This window comes from Ambystoma mexicanum, chromosome 7q (genome assembly GCF_040938575.1).
Source record: "Ambystoma mexicanum isolate Mex_15411 chromosome 7q, UKY_AmexF1_1, whole genome shotgun sequence".
NCBI lineage: Eukaryota > Metazoa > Chordata > Amphibia > Caudata > Ambystomatidae > Ambystoma > Ambystoma mexicanum.
In genome coordinates this window covers 567,249,892-567,272,386 of record NC_090941.1, presented here as the reverse complement: position 1 = coordinate 567,272,386, position 22,495 = coordinate 567,249,892, and the positions used below count along the sequence as shown (strand labels likewise).

The following is a 22,495-nucleotide window of genomic DNA, read 5'->3' as shown; positions in this document are numbered from 1 at the left end:
GCGGCTAGTCTGAAATCTCAGTCTTTTGTATGTCTGCAAACATACATTTGTGACACCTCCAACTATATTTCCCATGGCCGAAGCATTGGCTTAAAACTAGCAATAACTTCTATCATTTTGGATGTAAGATTCTATATTGTATCCGAGAGGTTTGAATAAAGTGACTCCTGCCTTCCACTAATTTCTTGCTCGATCAGTATATAACTAGACTGCCAGTAGTAAAGGCCACACGTTATTTGCCAACCAAACTTTTTTCTTTATGGTAGCAATGTAAATCACAAGTTGATTATTAATGCTGTGCTGCAGTTCCTTCTGTTATATTCTGCCCAATCTGTTCCTTTGAATGATTTTAGAGTTAATTTCTTCAGAAAAACCCTGCTTCCGTTGTCTATGCCTGAGATCTGCATTACCGGCAGCCTGTTCTCCTTCTACAGTCAATTGCCTATCTGCACCTTACAAATCAAATGTATAGTATAAGTATTTTTGTCCTGGAGGTGCGTTTCCAAATATGTTTTACCCTCTGAACCTACAAAGCCAGTCCTATTGACTTTGTTAATGTGTGTTTCAAGGGAGGTTTAGCACTCTTTAGCCAACAAAATAAAATATATTTTAATAAGATTGTAGCATGACATATTTTCCTGTCCCTGCAAAGGGGTCGTCAATGGTCCCGCCAAATAGTAAATGAAAGAATGTTCTTTACTGTAAATGCTTTGTATTCCACTGGTAGATATGCCTTTCTGGCTGCTGAAATTTCTGATCTGGTTTAGCCTCCCTCACTGCTATTCACACAAAACAAAGTCCAGGACAACTGAACTGATTAAGGTCCTAAACTACCTTATTTCTACTACAGCATCTTACTATAGGTCCACATTCCCACATTTCTTGCTTCATTTTGAAATAAAGGCCATTGCTCTGCTGTAGCCTATTGAGCACACATTGTAAAGCTATAATGGAGCATGCAATCATTACACGCTGCACCAACACAGATTCAAAACAAAATAACACATTTATGAAATAGATTTGGATTTCAGGAAAACTCAGGAAGAGTCTTGCCTAAGATGAGGATTTGTCTTGTACATTTCAGCCTTTGCTATTTCAAAGTTTATTGTATTGGCACACTGGCAGCCACATGTGAGGCTAGAAATATACACCTACCTAGGGGTGGGGAAAAGCGGCACTGGGCGACCCACCGATACACAAATAAATAGTTTTAAAATTTGAAAATGCAATAATTAAACCATTTAGAACTGTTTAAGACAATTGTTTCCCTTTAAATAATCCTCACCCGTTGCTTACTAACTTACTGAATGTTATCTTCATGTACTTCTCATTAAGTTGATTGGTTGAAAACAAAATGTGTCTGCAGTCGTTCATGGGTTTCTCGAAGATGAAATGTGTGTGCCTTTAAAATGTGGATACTACTCGTACATCTCACACCATTGTTATGATAATTTTTGTCGGAATTAAAGGCTTAAAAAGACAGTTTGAATTTCTGGATGATCCTGATACAAAGCTTAATGTCAAAAGCAACCATCAATTACTTTTTCTCCTGTGATAAATTTGAACAATCAGAAACATTCTGTGATCTGGTATTTTCAAAGATAAATGTTTAATTATGGAGCTGTTCGGCAGAACAAATGGAATGGTGTTCATTATTTTCACTTTTGAAAACTACTCATTAGTTCCGGGTAACATAGGAAATAAGTGGTGTTTTGAAAAGTGACATATGCTACATTGCCCTGTTTATGTTTCCTCAATCACCACTTCGTGCCTGACTTTATTTTTGTGCATGTTAAATGATAAGTCTCTGTAAGAATTTGATGGACAAACATAGCATAATGTGTAAATAGCAGGATGTCGGTAAATGCAATGGCAAAACCTGGCTTATGTTGTTAGTACCTAGCTATATAATGGCAGATTCTTGCAAATGATAGGCTACATGGGCACTGGCACCAATACCTGCCACATTGATATTGATATTGATATTTTTTTTTTAAACTTTATTTATAATTTCCATGAATATCATACAATCAAACATTGAAATCTTCAAAATCCAAAAGGAAATAAGTACAATAAAAAAAAGAAATATTCAAACTTCAATTCTTCAAATTATATTCTTCAAAATACAAAATATTATAAGACTTCAAAGATCAACAAAACAATGAGGCAAATGAAAACAAAGACAAGACAGAAAACACATACCAACACCACCACAAAAACACTCATACCTTGACAAATAATCATTCACTTCCATAAAATTCATCAAAAGGCACCTAAATTTCCACATAAATGTCCCCTTTTTGCTGTCTATAAAATAAGCACTTCTCATATCTCGAGAGAATCTTCATACCACATAGCCAATCATCCAGAACAGGTTTCTTCCTCTTTTTCCACACTTTTAACACCTGTTTAACAGCTACTAATAATCCTTTATTTATCCAACTCCTAGCCACATGAGTGATATTACATCCGCATCTCGGAGACAGCAGGAGCACCGATAATGGGCTCTGCGGGAAATCAATCGTCCAAATTGCATCAATCCTGTCCAACACCTCTTTCTAATAGTCCTTCACTCTATCACAGTACCATAACATATGCAGCAGAGAGCCCTTCTCCTTCCAACACCCCCAACAAATATCATTATCCAACAAAACAAGACTATACAACTGCAGCAGGGTCCAGTAAATATTACCCAGCACCCTCTTATGAACATAACGTAAATTTAAATACATTTTTGTCCTAACCGGAACCTTCCAGATTAGCTCCCACTCCTCCTTTGGAACATCACATCCCAACTCCTCAGACCATTTTGTTCTAGGTTTCTCCCATGAAATTAACCAAGTATTCTCCTTAGGGAGAAATTTCATAATATTCGACACCTTCAGTTCCATTACAACAAACAACCCACATATCTCTGGCCTCTCTACAAATCCAGAGTCTAACATCTGTCGCCGCTCAGAAAGCAAATCCTTTAGTATCCTATACCTTCTCTGTTCCCTCCTACTTAGTCCAAATTGAAAACATGAATCATCAAAGGAAACCATTTCATCCGTATCACTCCAAACATCACCAATTTCCAGAACACCTTTATTACACCAACTCTTCCAATGCAACAGTTTATTGTCAACCTGCAAACCAGGGTTACACCATAAAGAAGCTTCTCTATATATATGCAGCCCCTGACCATTAGCAGTAACCAACAAGGTCAGGGCGTCCTTAGTAACAACCAGTGATTTTAGATTCATAGCTCGACGAGGCAATTTCCCAAGAGAATACAAACTTCTTGCATTGTACGGTTTCAACATTTCTCTCTCAATTCTCACCCACCAGGGCATTAAGTCTAAATCATCATTTAAGAAAATAAACATTTTTTTAAGTAAGAAGCCTTTACTATAGTTCCCCAACACAGGATAACCAAATCCACCATCACAAACTTTTCAAGCCATAATATAACGTGGAATCTTAGCCCTTTTCCCAGACCCCCACAAGAAATCCTGAGAAACCCTATCAATACTACCAAGTACTTTCTTCGGGAACCACAATGGAATGGATTACAAGAGGTATAAAACTTTAGGAAGCAGCATCATTTGAATTGCATTAACTTTCGCCCAGATACTCAGGATAGTACACTGCCAATTCCTAATGTCTTTTTGGAGAACTCCTATTACATTTTTCACATTAAACTCAACTACCTTTTTAACGTCCCTAACCAAATGGATACCTATATATTTGACATAATCCCTTTCCCATCTACAATCCCAACCCGACAATCTATCACAATTAAGAGTGATATTCAGAGGAAAACCCACTGATTTCCCCCAATTGATTTTATAACCTAATAATTCCCCTACCGCTTCAATAATACCTCTCAAAATAGGTCCACCTACCCTCGGATTATCTAGGATTACCACCACATCATCTGCATATGCTAAGACTTTAAGCTCCCCACCCCCCACATGTAATCCCTGAATTACAACATTCTGTCTAATGTAGGCTAACAAGGGCTCCAGAACCAGATTAAAAAGGAAAGGAGACAGGGGACAGCCCTGTCTCGTGCCTCTAAACAAACGAAAGGGTCCCGAAAAACCCCCATTCACCCAGACCCTGGCCAAAATACCTGATTGCAAAGCCCCAGTAGCATTGATAAATAAAGGTCCTAATCCCATTTTCAGAAGAGTATAATTCAGAAACGTCCAGTTAACTCTATCAAAAGCCTTTTCGGCATCTAAAAAAATTAATAGAGTCTCACCAACTACAGATTCTGGCAAGTGCATAAGATCCAGAAGAGTCCTAACATTGTATCCATGTCTATGTTTCAGAAACCCCACCTGAGCCCTATCAATCAGTCCTCCCATTTGTTTATCCAATCTATTCGCCAATATCTTTGAAAAGATTTTAATATCCACATTTAGCAATGATATAGGTCGATAATTGCAACAAAAAGCTGTATCTTTCCCCGGTTTAGGAACAACTGTTACAACCGCCTCCCTCATTGAAGGACACAAAACACCCTCCATAAGGAATCGATTATATAACTCACACAACTCTGGTGCTAACAATTCATCAAAACATTTATAGAATTCAGTAGATAACCCATCCATACCTGGAGACTTCCCATCCTTCAATCCACCAATCGCGAATAAAACATCGGACACAGTAATTGGTGCTTCAAGTGAATTCCTGCCTTCCTCAGACAACGATGGAACCTCAATTTTCTAAAAGAAATTATTTAGGTGCTGTAATTGTGGCGTAAACTCATCAGCGTATAAGTCAGTATAATATAAAGAAAGCATTCACCTATCTCTTTCCTCGTTACCGCCACTCCATCATTCCATTTATCAATTGTACATACGTACGATCTTTCTAAAGACCCCTTCAGTTTATTCGCTAACAATCTCCCCCCTCTATCACCTCCTTCCCAATACCTTTGCCGCATATAAAACAACCCCTTCTCCATCTGCGACTCCATCTCTAGCTTCAGGGCATCTTTCACTATATTCAATTCCAACCTATCTTTATTACTATTAGGCAAGGCATACCTCCGTTGAAGATCCCTTAAAGCAGTCTCCAGCTCCAATATCTTTGTTTCCCCTTTTTTTCTTGCCCTAGCAGTCCAGCACATTAACTCTCCCCTAATAAAGGCTTTAAAGGAGTCCCAGACCACCAGACCATCCGATGAGCCTGTATTGTCAGTAAAAAAATTAACAATGGACGCACTTAATGCCTTTGAAGCATTCACCTCTTTCAAAATAAAAGGCTTGAGCCACCATCTACAATTCCCTCCCCACTCACTATCAAAACGCAGCTTAACACACACCATTGAGTGATCAGATAGTTGGCGTTCCCCTATACTTGCTTCCACAACAGATTCCATTAAGACATCAGAAACTAGAATGTAATCCAGTCTTGAAAATGGGTTATGTACCGGGGAATGGACAGAATAACCAATATCTCTTGGATGCAAGTGTCCACAAGGTCATGAATATCCAAAAAATCATTAAACTCCTTGCTTAACTTCTGCCCTAAAAAAGTGCACACAGAGGATCTATCCCTCTTACAATCCAATATACAATTAAAATATCCCCCAAAAATGATAGATTCTCCCCTCATATCACGTAACATAGCTTCCAAAGACCCAAAGAATTTGCCACTACGGAGACATAGGCCATAAATAGAACCGATAGAAATCAACTTCCCCTCAAATTTTAAGTCAACTAACAGAATACGACCATCCGCATCCATACTTACTCTTTCCAAACTAAAAGGCAAACCTCTCCTAAATAGAATCCCTACACCCCTAGACTTAGCCGTATGACAATTCAACAGGACTTTCGTATATTTAGAGTTAGACAATAAACACTCAGATTCCGGCAGTAAATGCGTCTCCTGGAGAAAAACAACATCAATTCTATCCCTCTACATTTTGGACAATACCATTCTCCTTTTCTTGGCACAATTTAGACCTTTCACATTTCAAGTTCCAACTGTCAGGGCCCCCATCACAATCTATACATAATCAGCATCAACACACAGAGCCATAAGATATAGAAGAAAATAGAATTAACAGCAATCGAAGAGCACATGGCAATAAATGACAAATGTATTATCCCCAACATAACCACAATACGTCTTCTACAATCACAAAGGAGACCTACACAACAATTGATACTCAAGATAAGAGATAGCACAGCCCCACACACACCGACAAACACATACAAGAACAACACAAAAACATAAACAACAAATAAAAAGCATTGCTTGAATAAAGTCTGATTAGCTACGGACCTAACAATCAGCCTGTCATATACAATAAAAATCAGTTTTCCCAACTATACTCCCAAAGACGTGCACCCCAACAATGAATCACAGTTACTCCCCTCCAATTATCTACGACTAAACATACTAATGAGGTAAAACAACAAAATATTTAACTTGCCCTAAAACTCCCAATAACTTAAAGATATTAAATATCATACCCTGAAAAGAAAAAGATTTCTAGAGACCCCTTTCAAGTGCAGCAGACCCCACTAATAGTAGTCTAGTATCCAGGTAGTAACACTAGAGGAGAGGAACATTATCAGTAAAAGATGAAGATTAGAAACTCTAAAAGCACCCTCTACCCTCAACATCAATCTCATCTGCTCACTCTAATGTCTATCACCACCCAGTACTCTTCTAATTGAATATTTAGCGCTGAGCACTCTCCCAGAAATAATACACCACCTCTCATGCTCCTTAATAGAGAAACACAGAAGCAGCTCGCAATAGCACAGCAGAAAACTACAAATCTACACTCAAGGTACTTCATATTCACACAATTGGTGACCAGGATAGAGACAAAACATATCAGTGGCACAAGCAGAAGTACTCCTCATAACGCCATCAGAAAGCAAGCATGATCATCACGGCACAGAGCAGCATCAAAGCAGAAGTCTGAACAGCCTACATAAACTTTCATATTAAGTCTCGCACAGTGTGCATTTTGCAGATTTGGGTTAGGTGGGATGTCCAAATGATCCACATATAGATTTCATATTCCAAATGTGGAGTAATGCACAACAAAATGTTATCATGGTCATATCACTCTATCGCATCGTAGTATGGCCCCAACAGCGAGTCCTGCATATTTTGTGTTGATTGTAGCGTTGAGTGTCACTGAATGAGTTCAAGGAGGTAATATGTTTTTGTTTCTTTAATACCCCTACACCATACCACCTTTTCAATCCAACTTGATAAAACCTTCACTTTTTGCTGGGTCAGTCGAGAATGGAATAACACAAAATTCAGCTTAATAACCACAAAGCAGGTACCATAAGAAACAGTTCCATCCAACATCTGCAGCAGCAGTTGTTATCCCCCAATTCAGCCAACAGTAATGTAAGTCATCACAATCACAGCGCTTCCACACAGAAGAAGACCGCTGCCCCCCTATAAGACCCTGCTGACGTGTCCCAAAACATGCAGGAGTCACATTCCCAGAGACAGTAGTGTTATCTTTGATGGCCTTCGCATGTTCCAGAGTTCAAATGCCCTCGAACGCATCACAGTGCAAAGACCACATTGCTTATAAAGGTGATTTTCAGCACGTTACCGCATAAATGCAGGAAGGAAAGACTCTCGGTCATAGCAGAGTACCCGCCACTCCTTACTGCTCAGGTCGAAAATGTCCCCTTCACCGATGGAACGTCAGGAAGACAGCACCCCACCTGTTACGCAACAATGCTCCTTCCTTAAAATAAATCCACGGCGAATCGCACACGTGTAAGGACATTAAGCACTATCCACACACGCTGGTTGATTACAACAGCCATATAATACGCACCATCCATGACGACGACGGACGGACTTCCGAAACTAAACTGGAAGCACCATTATACTTTTGCCATCAGCCAGAGTACGTAGCATGCGACGTCAGCACGCTAGGGTGCGCACGCATGGGTCCTCTCCTCTAAAGTTCTGGAAGCTGCTGAGTATTCAAAGAAAAAAAGGACCGTTAAACTAACGGCAATAGGGGATCAATATCAACCCAAATTAAAGTTGTTTGAAACAAATGAAAATTAAAAACAGTTATAAAAAAAAGGGTCAATAACTACAGCACATCTCCTCATCTTTTCTTCTTTACTTGCACAGACCTCTGTGAAGCAGGTGAGGTAGTTTCCATGGAGTCCACATCCAAAGCAGATAAAAAAGCCTCTGCATTTTTACATTCATTAAATGAATGAACCTGACCTTCTACCACAATCCCAGAATTGCTGGGTATACCATATAATATTTGAGTTGCTGCTTCCTTGCCTTCTCCTTTGCAGTGTTGAAGCATTTCCTTTTTTCTAGTACATCTCTGCCCAAGTCTGCAAAGATCATTATTTTATTTCCACCCCATGACAGATCTCCAATTTCACGAGCCTTTTTGAGAATCAATTCTCTCATCGGGAAACGTAGAAACTTAATTATAAAATGCCTGGGTCTTTGGCCAATGGCTGGTTTTTGTCCCAAAGATCTATGTGCCCTTTAAATATCGAATGACACTTTAGGGTCCCGGTTAAGCACAGTTATCAAGGCCTTTTCTAAAAAGCCTACAGGATTTCCCCTTTCTACATTTTCAGGAAAACCATCAATCCTTACATTATTTCTCAGAGAGAAATGTTCTTGCTCTGATAACTTCAAAGACAAACTCTCATTTTTGGAGTTTCAACTGCCTCATTTGATCAGCAAGTTTTAATGAATTTTCATCAGCAGTTGAAAGATGATCTTCAATAGCTGCAACCTTAGTGTGTAGATTCAGGTATTTCTCCTCAGCGCTTTCATCCTTGCTCTGATATCAGCTATATCCACAGTCACCTGGGTGAGCAGTTCCAATAGTTTGTCATCCCTTTTTCCACAGTCTTTTTCTTTTTCTTCTCTTCCCTTCTGTCTCTTGGCAGGCTGGGTGGTCTCAGCAGTACAGGGGGTTTCAGCCATCATTTGGGGAGTTATATCCAATGGGTGCAGGAGCTCAGAACTTAAGTTACCTTCTCTGGTGCTGACAGTTTGGGAACCTATTGATATTTTATTTCTATCGTGCTCGTACACAAGTATTTCAGAGCGCGACAAGGCAAGGGAGGGGAACAGGGGAGAACAAAACAGCGATCTTACTAGGCCCAGTGACATTGAGAATGCGCAAGTGCATGGGAGAGGGGGAGGGGAAAAGTGCATGGAAGCAGGGAGAAGTGGAAAGTGCGAAGCAGAAGAGAAACAGATAAATAACAATAAATAAATAATAAAGGCAACAAACAGTGGCAGTGCAGTGATATAACATGATATGAATATCTGGGTATATGATTGCAGTACATAATATCACTATCTCTCAAATGACTAGTATACCTGTCAATAGCTGATATATGCTAGCAAAAAAGGCATATGGTCATAGTACCCAGACAAATGATGCCAAACCCAGGCAAATGGTTTAAGTACCTGAGCCTATGATGAAAATACCCACCATTTGATGCGATTTCCTGACCATATTTTGGAAATGTCCAGGAAATGATAGGAGAGGCAAGACAAATTATGGCAGTACATAGTAAATGGTGTGAATATTTGGGTATATGATTGCAATATCTGGCAATTCATAAAACATTTTCGCTAAACACAAGTTCAAAGTATTGTCTGTGCCAACCTATGCTTGTTAATTGCATTGCTCATATTGTATAGCTGTGAAAGGTAGAGAAGACACAATATTTATGCACTGTTTTGTTTGTTCCATCAAAGCTCATAAAGTGCCTAAAAGAAAAATGCAGAACACCCCTCCACAACGATCCAGGGCAGTAACTCCAGCAAAGAAACAGGAACTGCCATATAAAAACGAGTGGAAACCTCCTTCAAGGATTCAGCACCATCATCATCCTGTCAAGGTAACACTGTGCATGTGAACCTACAGAGCTCTGCCACCTGATTTCAGAAATATTCCTAAGTATATGTGTAATGCGTTATGTTGCCATTCCAAGTCATCCATTGGGGGTGTAATACTTCAGAATGCCTTAGGTGCAGATGAAGGATTTTCTGTGTGCGTCTAAAAATAATGCTGCCAATGTCTAATCATTGTTCATGCAACTCGATGTGATGCTGCTGTCTAGCAAGAATTCAGCAGTACCTTGTACTTTATATAGCTGCTTACCAGGGTGTCTATTATTTCATACCACTGTAAATAGCACATAAACCATCACCATATTTATTGCCATTCCATTTTATAGCCTTGGGAAAGATGAAGGGTCGAGTAAGCCCTGCCAGAACTTTAACCTGCGATCTACAGGATGGATACAGACCTTGAAGCATGCACTTAGCTGAGTTACCATACCAGCCACCTGAGCTATTTGATAAAGAAGTCTTTCTCACTTTAAAGCCTATGCATTGAACAATATTAGCATATTATTTTCAGTTAGTCTAATCAATGGTATTAAGACATTTGGCTTTTTTGAGAGTGGACTAAGAGCGTATTAAGCTGCGGGAGCGTCTTTGTACCTACTAAACGGGTCCTTTTAGGTGGCTGTTGGCATGAAGGTAGGCAGCGAGAAAGTCTCCCTTGTACCGTACAATGATTACACCAGGCTCTGAATCCAGTACAAAGGAGCAAGTCTCCCAACACCATGGAGCAGCTGCCACCCATGGATTAACGTGGTGATGGGATAGAGTGAACACTTATAGTGGGTGGCAGGAGATGGAGAGGAAGAGAAACGCACCAAAGGAAGGCACAAGGTAAACAAGGCAACAAGCAAGGACAAGGTTCAGGAGGAAACAAGGCAGAAAGAAAACAAAGGAGAAACAGGACAGCATCACTTCCCAAGCAGCAGATACGTATCCAACGTAATCTCTGGAAGAGCTGTAGCGATTTTGAAGGAGCCGGTTTAAAGCTGAGGCTTACGCTTGGTTGCCGTGGCATCGGACCAAATGCTTCATACTTCGCATGCGCGGAACTGAGACTGCAGTCCCCTGTGCATGTGCAGAAGAGAAGAAATTGGTGGCCCCCATACTGGGTCACTAATGATGCTTCCACTGCGGGAGCCACAACCCCCACAAGTAAGAGCTCGGGGTGTGGCCGAGGCACCATCTGGCATAATGCTGCCAGCTCGCTGGTCCAGAACGGTGCCCGGGACCAGCGTGGCGACAACCCTTTGTTCTCACCATAACTATACCATTTTATTTATTTACAATTTATGCTTTGGCAAAACCATCATAGACGAATGCACCATTCTGACTGATGCCTATTTTGATGTTAGAATTACCACATTGCAGACATACGATATCTTTTGTGTCCTCTGATCTGTGAGGACATTGGGCCCTTTCATGTCCATTTCCTCAAAACATTTGTCTTATTCTGTTTCCTTAGCCACAGTGTATTAATCGTAACTACTTTTCGAATGGATTGTGTCCTCCCACGTATTCCTCATCTTTGATAATTATCTTTCCAGCTTCAGCTGCTTCAGAAAAAAAGATTCTCGACAGAGGGCGCTGTGCGCTAGCGTCGATGACTCGATGTCCCTCGAGGACCTCCATTCGATCGTCGACGTCATCCGCAGTATATGAAGCACGCGCAGCGTCCGTTGGCTTCAGTTCTGTTTTTCCGGCGCAGCTTTCGCTTCGAGAGAAATTACGTTGCGCTTCGGCTATTTAAAGAAAACGTCATGTCTTCATTGTCGACTCCATCGACGCCCAAGATGGGTTTTAAGAAATGTCAGGACTGTGGGTCGAAGATGTCCATCACCGACCCTCACCGCGTTTGCCTGTGCTGCCTCGGCACAGAGCATCATACGAAGGAGTGTAATTCCTGTCAGGTGATGACTGACAAGGCTCTGAGAGTGCGTGTAGGTCATTTGGGGGTGGGTAGAATTCCTAAGTCCCCTTTGGTTCCAAAAGAACATACTTCTGATGAGTCGAGAGATTCTCCTCATTGAAAAAGATCAAAGAAATCTTGATCGAGAAGTCGTTTGCGTCATTCTTTTTCTTCCTCCAAGAAGTCAAAGAAAAAACATCATCGGTCTCTTTCCTCGAGTGACTCCTCACCCGAGAGAATCACATGTCCAACAAAATCCGACTCCCCAGCTAAATGGGAAGAGTTTCGGGGGGAAATGATGAAAATCTTCAAGAGAGAAGCCCTACTCCCTCGAAAGAATGGAAGAAAGTCCATGTCCTGGTCGCTCTGCAAAAAGACGATAAAGGACGTCTAAGGCAAAATCCTGTGCACCCTCGAGTCCGGGGCACAAGCCTGATGATCATCGAGAGTCTTCGAGGCCTCAAAAGAATTAAAAAGTGTTGAGGACCTCAACAAGTCGAGAGACCAGCCATTCAAGGGCTTTGTCGAAGACAACTTCGACGAAAACAAGATCGGTTTTATCGACGCCTTGGACACCCATATCGAAACCGTACTGTGAAGACATTTTCTGAGCCATTGAAGGCAACACAAGGGAAATCTTATAAACCTATGCCACAAAATGATTTCTTCTAGTCTCTTTCTACAATTTATGCAGAACATGAAACATCTGAAGATGATCAAACACCTTTTGGCCTTCAATATGGCACTTCAAATGTGTCAGATGAATTTATTTCCGAGGAATCTAGATGAAAAACTACAATCAGCCAGTGGGGTAGATACATCTCCTGAGCTGGAATTTGGGAAGCCAGATCCTGCAGATCACGCTGATAGCTCATACAGACAATTAATGAGCAAAGTAGTGGAATATTTGGGATGGAGTAGACCTGCTCCTCCTTTTCAACAAGATTACTTAACGAACATATTAGACCAAGGTCCACAGAGGGATCCCATTACAAACAAACAAACCAAACAATCTGCTTACCCTACCATTCCTATGGACAGGGATGATAAACGGGTGGACGCTTGGGCGCGGAAAGTATTTACTGCCGATAGCATAATTTTGAAATCGGCAAATGCCACTTGTGCCATGTCTAAATTTTCATTCATACTGTTGGATTGCGCAGCAATGGCGGCTGACCACATCCCCCCCATAACAGTAGTGATGGATGCCTCACTCACGGGGTGGGGAGCACATGCCACGATCTGACAATCAGCGGTCGTTGGTCCCCATCAGAGTCCAAACTACAAATCAATCTTTTGGAGCTGAGAGCAATCAGACTTGCCCTGAAGGCTTTTCTGCCCTCTGTACAGGGAAGGAATGTCCTGATAATGACGGACAACACAGTGGCCATGTACTACCTCAACAGGAGAGGAGGTGTAGAGTCACTACCACTGTGCAGAGAAGCAATGCAGCTCTGGTTCTGTGGAATTCAAGAAGGAATCTCTCTATCGGCAGTTCACCTAGCCAGAGAAGAGAACACAGCGGTGGTCGCTCTGAGCAGGAGGAACACAGTCTCCCACGAGTGGGAACTAGCTCAGGAAGTCCTTCAAGAGCTCTTCACCCTTTGGGGAACCCCTCAAGTGGATCTGTTCGCGACCAGTGTCAACCGGAAGTGCAAGCTATTCTGCTCCAGGGAACTTCCTCCAAGAGGAGGTCTTGGAGACGTGTTTGTGGTGGACTGGGAGTTTCCACTCCTGTATGTGTTTTTCCAGTCCCTGTCCTTCCTCACGTTATCAGGAGGTTGAGAAGGTTCGGGAAATCCATGATCCTAATTGCCCCTGATTGGGCCAGGAGGACATGGTACACGGACCTTCTGGACATGTCCATCTGCCCTCCGATACGTCTTCCACAAAGAGAGGACCTTCTCTCGCGAGAGGAGGGTCGAGTTCTCCATCCAGAGGAAAAAAACTCAGCCCTCATGCATGGTTTCTGAGAGGCTGAGGTACAAGTATTGTGACCTCCCGAACGACATAATGGAGATTTTGCTTTTGGACAGAAGGCCAGCAACAAAATCCTTATACCGCTGTCATTGGAACAAGTTCAGCAGCTGGTGTAGGGATGAGAATGCAGATCAATTTCAGTGCAATACGCGTACAGTGTGTCATGATCTCTGCTTCCAAAAGGTCAGGGTTTTCCCAACTCCCTTGGAAGCAGATCCATAACCCAGGTTCCGAGTGCCAACCAGTCCCAATTGGGACCTTTTGGACCCAGTCCTGGAGCCAGTGGCACCAGGCTCATAAATATGCCCAGTCCCAGCGCTGGAAGCGCCGGGCTCATAATGCTTGGGTGGACTTACCTGCAGCAGACCATGCTGCTTACTTGCCTGCCAGTTGAGCCTCTGATCCTCTTCTGTTTGGAACTACTTTTCCTGTTGGGTGGGGCAGGAGCCACTCCCTAGGTTCAGAACACTGGAACTCTTCTGGAAAGCAGGAACTCTTTTCTTACCTAGGCGTGGCTGTGGAAGGAGACACCTAAGCACTACAGGAGGCTAGTTAAACCGCACCCGATGGATGAATCTTGCTTTGCGTTATTCTGCATCCTCTGCAGCAGAACGCTCATCGTGTCTTCTGCATCTGATCCTGGGCCTAAGGAAAAAGGCTTACCATCCTGAATCCAGTCTTCAGCAACACCTATAAAGACAAGAAAGAACAGGTTAGCATTACAGTCTTCAGTGACAGCGCTTCACTTACCTGGTCCATCGGCTGTCACCAACGCCTCGCGCTGCATTCCGGCATTTAAAAAGACAAAGGCTTACCTACTCTTTGTGCGCTCCGGAGGTCTTCGCACTGCATTCCGACATCTGAAAGACAAAAGCTTACCAACTCTTTGCACGCTCCGGAGGCCTTCGGCGCTGCATCCCGCATCTGAAAGACAAAACAAGGTGCGTTTAAAGACATTGGGGAACTTTAATACTCACGTGCCATTACTCCTTTCCACATCTAACCCAGTGGGAATTCCGGCGCCCTGCAGCCGCTCCGAACTTGTACCTGCAAGATAAAAAGACAGTTAGAGCGCATCGTGAAGCAGGCAACAAGCGCTTACTTACGTGCTTCCAGGCGCTTCTATTCATCACACGGGCTCCATCTTCAACTCACTTCAGCCCGTCATCCGCCATCGCCGGAACCCGGCAAGACAAGAAACATCATTACTAAAGACTTTTAAAGACATTAGAATTACTCGAAACTTACCGTTCGTGCAGTAAACGACGGACAGCAGTCCTCTGAAGTCAAGAGGCCTGCTCCCCTTATCCAGTGAAGAAACTGGTTACAGCACCCTGCCCCGAGGCAGATGGAGAGCACGGCGTTCACTTACCTAAGACATCTTACCCTTCGAGTCAGACATACAGTGCACAGAGGTCCAGCCCAAAGAGCCAGCCGTGTGTTACACATCACCTTTGAAGATACGGTATACGCCCAGTCAAGACCGGCGCCTCTACGGGAATCAGGTGAGCGTTACAGAACGCAAAGCCTACCGCAAAACTCCCGTCCAGGCGCTATGGAAACCTCAGATACCGACCAGCTAGCCCAGTTACTTGGGGAACTAAGGGCAGAAGTGCAGGCAGCCCGTCAGGAAACGAACGCTCTAAGAAGGGAACTGATTATTTCCAAGGAGCGAACAGATGATCTCGCTAGACAATTGCTACAGTCACAAGCCGGACAGACCCCGTTACCCGCATCTGGGGGAAATCTTCCTTCTACATCCTCTATGAATCCAGTGCAGATCAACCTACCTGGGAATGTACCTCTGGCTCCGCCCGAACGATTTTCTGGTGACCCAAAGAGGTTTGCAGTATTTATCAATCAGTGCCGGTTGCATTTCTTATGCCGGCCAGCAGCCTTTCCAACTGATCAAGCTAAAGTAGCTTTCATGCTTTCGTACCTTAGTGGCAATGCGGCAGACTGGTCGATCCCTCTAGTAAATCAAGATGATCCGGTCCTCCATGATTTTCAAGCTTTTCAGCTCAGTATGGAAAAACTGTTCGCAAGACATTCACAGGGGCAGGCCTTGGACAATGAGCTTCTTTCGTTGCGACAAGGTAATCAAGACCTTTTGGCTTATATTGCGTCTTTCAACAGACTGATAGTGGAAACTCAATGGCCTGAGGACAAAAGGATTACGCTGTTTTATAGAGGTCTACGTGGAGAGCTCAAAGATGTGTTAGCCCAAGTAGTGAATCCCCCACAAGATTGTTCGGACTATATAGACTTAGTCGTTCAAATAGATCACAGACTGCAGAACAGGAAGGCCGATCGTTCCAAGTTTGATGCTCGAGTATTTTCCAAACCGCCAACTCCTTCCAAAGGAGTAGACTCCGGGGAACCCATGCAAATAGGGGGCCTGAAAGGTCCTCTAACACAAAAGGAGCGGGAAAGGAGAAAACAGTTGCAATTATGCCTCTATTGCGGAAACTTAGGGCACTTTCTTCGAGACTGTCCGGTGAAACCTGCCAAGAAGGCAGTAGGAGCTGCAGTTACCAAAGTTACAAACTCTGAGCAGGGAAACGACCTCGCCCGACAAGAATAGAGGTCCTCTTGCCGAGCGTGAAAACCAGTTCCGTGACCTCGCATTTCGTGATACCTATGGTCCTCATTAGCCCTGATAATCCGGATCGATTACATGCAATTGAAGCTTACGTCGACAGCGGTGCCATCGGCAATTATGTGGATCATGAAATGGTTTTGAGGACGAATCTAACTCTTTGTCCCAAGGCTGTAAAGGACGTCATTACTACGGTGGATGGAACGGAAATAGCCTCCGGACCAGTAACGCATACCACTCAAGAAGTGACGCTAGTAAGTCAAGATGGACACCATGAGAAGATCGTGTTCGATGTGATCAAGGCTCCTCAGTTTCAGATTATTCTAGGAATACCTTGGTTAGAGATACACAATCCTCTGATCGATTGGCGAGCAAGAACGGTCCAGTTTCCAGAATGTGTCTCTACTTGTCACCCTCCACCTGGTGTTGCACTGGCAGCAATTTCTTCAGAAACTCCCCAGTTACCTCCCGAATACCTAGAATACCAAGATGTTTTCCGGAAGGATCAGGCTAACTCTCTACCTCCTCATAGGTCTTATGACTGCCAGATAGACCTGATACCTGGATCTACTCCTCCTTGTAGTAGAATTTATGCCCTCACCGAGCCTGAGAACCTTCACCTTCGACAATACCTGGATCAATACCTGGCAAATGGGTTTATTCGTCCTTCCAAGTCCCCTGCTTCTTCAGCTTTGTTCTTCGTTCCAAAAAAGGAAGGAGACCTTAGAACTTGTATAGATTATCGCTCCCTGAACCAGATCACAGTCAAGAATAGATATCCGTTACCTTTGATCCCTGAACTCCTGGACCAAGTCAGAAAAGCATGCATATATACAAAGCTGGATCTTAGAGGAGCCTACCACTTGGTACGAGTAAAAGAGGGCGATGAATGGAAGACGGCCTTCCGCACCAAATATGGGCTATTTGAATATCAGGTCATGCCCTTCGGACTTTGCAATGCCCTGGCCGCCTTTCAATATTTTATGAACGATGTCCTCAGAGAGCTCATAGATGTGTGTGTTGTTGTTTACATTGACGACATCCTCGTTTATTCTTCATCGGAATCTGAACATCGCAAACACGTGAAAATGGTCCTCGAAAGATTGCGTCAACACAAACTTTTCGCTAAGTTGGAAAAATGTGTTTTCAACGTGACTGAAGTTGAATTCTTGGGATTCATATTATCACCTAGCGGAGTGCGTATGGATTCAAAGAAGGTCGATGCAGTTCTCAAATGGCCATCACCATCCTCCGTAAAAGGTGTGCAAAGCATGTTAGGCTTCGCTAACTTTTACCGCAGGTTTATCCCTGAATTTTCTCGAATAGTTCAGCCCATCACTGCCTTGTTAAAGAAAAACAAACGTTTTGAATGGTCTACCGAGGCGGAACAAGCTTTCCAGGATTTGAAGACTAAATTTATCTCTGCACCAATCTTAAAACACCCTCGCCCCGAACTCCCCTACATCGTGGAAACTGATGCTTCAAGCCTTGCCATGGGGGCAGTTCTATCACAAAAGGACCCGGTAACCAATCAGTTGCATCCCGTGGCATTTTGGTCCCGCAAATTCTCGCCTCCTGAAATCAATTACACGATTACTGACAAGGAACTTCTGGCTATCAAGTCTGCCTTTAAGGCTTGGCGGCATTATCTGCTGGGGGCCCGACACACCGTTACTGTGATTACGGATCACCGAAACCTGCAATATTTGAAAACCGCAAAAGCCCAGTCCTCTAGACAACTCCGTTGGGCATTATTCTTTGTCGAGTTTGACTTCATAATTACCTATCGACCTGGTACAAAAAACGGTAAAGCTGATGCCCTTTCTCGGATGGGAGTGGAAGAACACTTGATCAACCCTAAACCTGTACCAATCATTCCCGAACAAAGAATTCTGGGTGTAATCGCCACACAATCCATAGAGGAAGTTAAGGATAAAGCCAGGCAACTTGTAACTCCAGCAGACATACAGAATTGGCATCTGCAGAGAAAGGACTTTGCAGTAAAGGACACCTTATTGTATTTCCAAGAACGATTATACCTGCCCAGCACAGATTTACAGAAAAAAGTAATCTCTTGTTATCACGATTCTTTAATGGAAGGACATCCCGGTATGGCCAAGACCTCAGAAAAGATCAAGCGCTACTTCTGGTGGCCGTCTTGGAAAAAAGATATCAGAGACTTTATAATGTCCTGTGGAGTATGCGCCCAAAACAAGAGTCAAAAGGAAAGACCAGCAGGCCTCTTACGCCCTATTGACATCCCACCTCGCCCTTGGCATACGCTTTCTATGGACTTCATCACCGATCTACCTCCATGCTCCGGATACAATACGATTCTAGTAATCGTGGACTTATTCTCCAAGATGGCGCATTTCATTCCGCTCAAAGGCTTGCCAACAGCAGCAACTCTGGCCCGAGAATTTCTCGAAAACATCGTCCGACTGCACGGTTTTCCTTCGGTTCTAATTTCGGATCGAGGTAGTCAATTTATTTCTCATTTTTGGCGAAGTTGCTGTCGGTCGGCTCAAATTGATGTGAGACTATCGACCAGTCACCACCCTCAGACCGACGGACAAACCGAGAGGACCAATCAAACTCTGGAACAGTATTTACGCTGCATGCTGCAACAAACTGAAAAAACTTGGAAAGACATCCTTTGGATAGCCGAATATGCCTACAATAACTCTGTCCATTCGGGAACTGGGAAAACCCCGTTTTTTCTTTTATACCGCAGTCACCCTCGAACCTCGGAGTTGGATCCCCTCCAAGATCTTGAAACACCAGCAGTAGACTACCTGCATTCTACAATCACCCAAGCCTTTAAGGAAGCTGTTTCTCACCTTCAAAGGGCTAAAGAACAATACAAGAAAGGAGCAGATCAACATCGGAAGGAAGCCCCTCAATATCAAGTAGGGGATCAAGTCTGGTTATCCACCAAATATCTACCTCTAAAAGGGCCACGCACATTCAACCCAAGATACCTTGGTCCCTATTCCATCACTACCATAGTAAACCCAGTAGCGGTCAAGTTGGACTTGCCCCCGCACATGAAGATACATCCGGTCTTCCACATCTCTCTATTAAAACCCGTGCAACCTCAAACCCGACTAACTAAATCTCCAAAACCCATCCTAGTTGATGGAGAACTCGAGTTTGAAGTCAAAAGCGACTCCAAGATCTCCAAATCTAAACTATTTTACCTAATTGACTGGAAAGGCTACGGCCCCCAAGAGAGATCCTGGGAACCTGCTGAATATGTCCACGCTCCTCGCCTAATCAAAAGATTTCACCGAACATTTCCTGACAAGCCAAAACCCCTGGAGAAGCCCGGTTTGGGAGGGGCCTTGAGGGGGGGTACTGTCATGATCTCTGCTTCCAAAAGGTCAGGGTTTTCCCAACTCCCTTGGAAGCAGATCCATAACCCAGGTTCCGAGTGCCAACCAGTCCCAATTGGGACCTTTTGGACCCAGTCCTGGCGCCAGTGGCACCAGGCTCATAAATATGCCCAGTCCCAGCGCTGGAAGCGCCGGGCTCATAATGCTTGGGTGGACTTACCTGCAGCAGACCATGCTGCTTACTTGCCTGCCAGTTGAGCCTCTGATCCTTTTCTGTTTGGAACTACTTTTCCTGTTGGGTGGGGCAGGAGCCACTCCCTAGGTTCAGAACACTGGAACTCTTCTGGAAAGCAGGAACTCTTTTCTTACCTAGGCGTGGCTGTGGAAGGAGACACCTAAGCACTACAGGAGGCTATTTAAATCACACCCGATGGATGAATCTTGCTTTGCGTTATTCTGCATCCTCTGCAGCAGAACGCTCATCGTGTCTTCTGCATCTGATCCTGGGCCTAAGGAAAAAGGCTTACCATCCTGAATCCAGTCTTCAGCAACACCTATAAAGACAAGAAAGAACAGGTTAGCATTACGGTCTTCAGTGACAGCGCTTCACTTACCTGGTCCATCGGCTGTCACCAACGCCTCGCGCTGCATTCCGGCATCTGAAAGACAAAGGCTTACCTACTCTTCGTGCGCTCCGGAGGTCTTCGCACTGCATTCCGGCATCTGAAAGACAAAAGCTTACCAACTCTTCGCACGCTCCGGAGGCCTTCGGCGCTGCATCCCGCATCTGAAAGACAAAACAAGGTGCGTTTAAAGACATTGGGGAACTTTAATACTCACGTGCCATTACTCCTTTCCACATCTAACCCAGTGGGTATTCCGGCACCCTGCAGCCGCTCCGAACTTGTACCTGCAAAATAAAAAGACAGTTAGAGCGCATCGTGAAGCAGGCAACAAGCGCTTACTTACGTGCTTCCAGGCGCTTCTATTCATCACACGGGCTCCATCTTCAACTCACTTCAGCCCGTCATCCGCCATCGCCGGAACCCTGCAAAACAAGAGACATCATTACTAAAGACTTTTAAAGACATTAGAATTACTCGAAACTTACCGTTCGTGCAGTAAACGACGGACAGCAGTCCTCTGAAGTCAAGAGGCCTGCTCCCCTTATCCAGTGAAGAAACTGGTTACAGCACCCTGCCCCGAGGCAGATGGAGAGCACGGCGTTCACTTACCTAAGACATCTTACCCTTCGAGTCAGACATACAGTGCACAGAGGTCCAGCCCAAAGAGCCAGCCGTGTGTTACACATCACCTTTGAAGATACGGTATACGCCCAGTCAAGACCGGCGCCTCTACGGGAATCAGGTGAGCGTTACACAGTGTTATTGTTTCTACTTCACTTAGCAAATCTCAGGCTCCAGATCACAACAATAAAGGGTTATCTAGCCGCGCTTTTGTTTTTCAAGTGCTCATCAGAGGAAACCTCATACTTTAAAATCCTTTTAATCGTTCAGTTTCTTAAAGGACTCACTAATGCATTTCCTCCTACTCCCTTTCAGGTCCCTGTTTGGGGTTTAAATCTTGTATTAAAATTCTTAACATGCATCCCTTTTGAACCAATGCATTCATGTCCATTAAGTCTATTAACGCTAAAAAATGTGTTTCTAGTCGCAATCACATCATCCCGCAGGGTGAGCGAATTGCAAGCACTGTCTTGTAAACCTCCATATATGGTCTTTTATAAGGATAAGGTGATTCTTAAAGTAAGCTCTTGGTTTCTACCAAAAATAGTCTCTGATTTACATTTGTCCCAAAAGATAGTTTTACCAACTTTCTATCCACCTCCTCATCCTGGATAGGAGGAGAGATTACATAGACTAGACCCTAGGTGGGCTCTCGGTTTTTATATCTCGTGAATGTCAAAAATTCGGCAGTCATGACCTAGGTGGGCTCTCGGTATATATATCTTGTGAATGTCAAAAATTCGCCAGTCATGACCAATAATTTATTGGATATACAGGTCATAAATTGCGTTTAGCAATAACAAAACAGACTCTTTCCAGATGGATTATTCTGGCTATTCAAGAATGCTACAGATTGGCTGGTAAAGATTCCCCAGAGGGTCTAAGAGCTCACGCAACCACGGTCATGGCTACTTCTTCCGCTCTTCAGAGAGGAGTACCAATTAAAGACCTTATAAGCATGTAAAATAAAGACATTTGTGTGGCAGCCACTCGTTCTAGCATACACACCTTTCTAAAACATTACTCCCTGGAAACTTCTTCGACTCAAGAGGGAGCTTTTGGGAAAGCTGTCTTGCACTCTGTACGTGATAACTGCTAAGGACAAATCTCAATTATTTTCCCACCTCCAAGACTATTACTGCTTTGGGAGGCTATCAAAGATAAGGAATATGGGGGAGGACACTATCCATTTGAAGAACAAGTTACTTACCCCTGGTAACGTTCTTTCAATTGGATGATCCTCACATGTATTCCTCATCGCCCCTTCCAACCTAACCCACTGCAGAATGTACATGTTTTATACTCTATGCTCTCTGAGGGCCTCATTACGACCTCGGCGGTAGCCATGCCGCTATTGGGGAAGGACCGGGTCCGGGTTCCCTGAATGGGGAAATACCGGGCCATTACGACTTTGGAGGGCCCGGTATTTCCTCCTTCAGGGAACCCGGACCCGGTCCTTCCCCATTCCATTCGAGCCGCCATAGGGCTCAATGGAGAGGGAGCTAACAATGGGCCCTTTAATAATGTGCCC

General features: G+C 43.7%; 1 protein-coding gene across 3 annotated transcripts in view; it reads left to right on the top strand.

The window, feature by feature from the left end:
- Positions 1-22,495, top strand: part of NEK5 (NIMA related kinase 5) — a 1,893,692-nt gene that overhangs the window by 769,410 nt on the left and 1,101,787 nt on the right. For all 3 annotated transcript variants that reach the window (XM_069639859.1, XM_069639857.1, XM_069639858.1), the window contains one exon: positions 9,745-9,887. In XM_069639859.1, the coding sequence (XP_069495960.1) occupies positions 9,745-9,887 (143 nt within the window). The remainder of the gene's footprint in view (positions 1-9,744; positions 9,888-22,495) is intronic.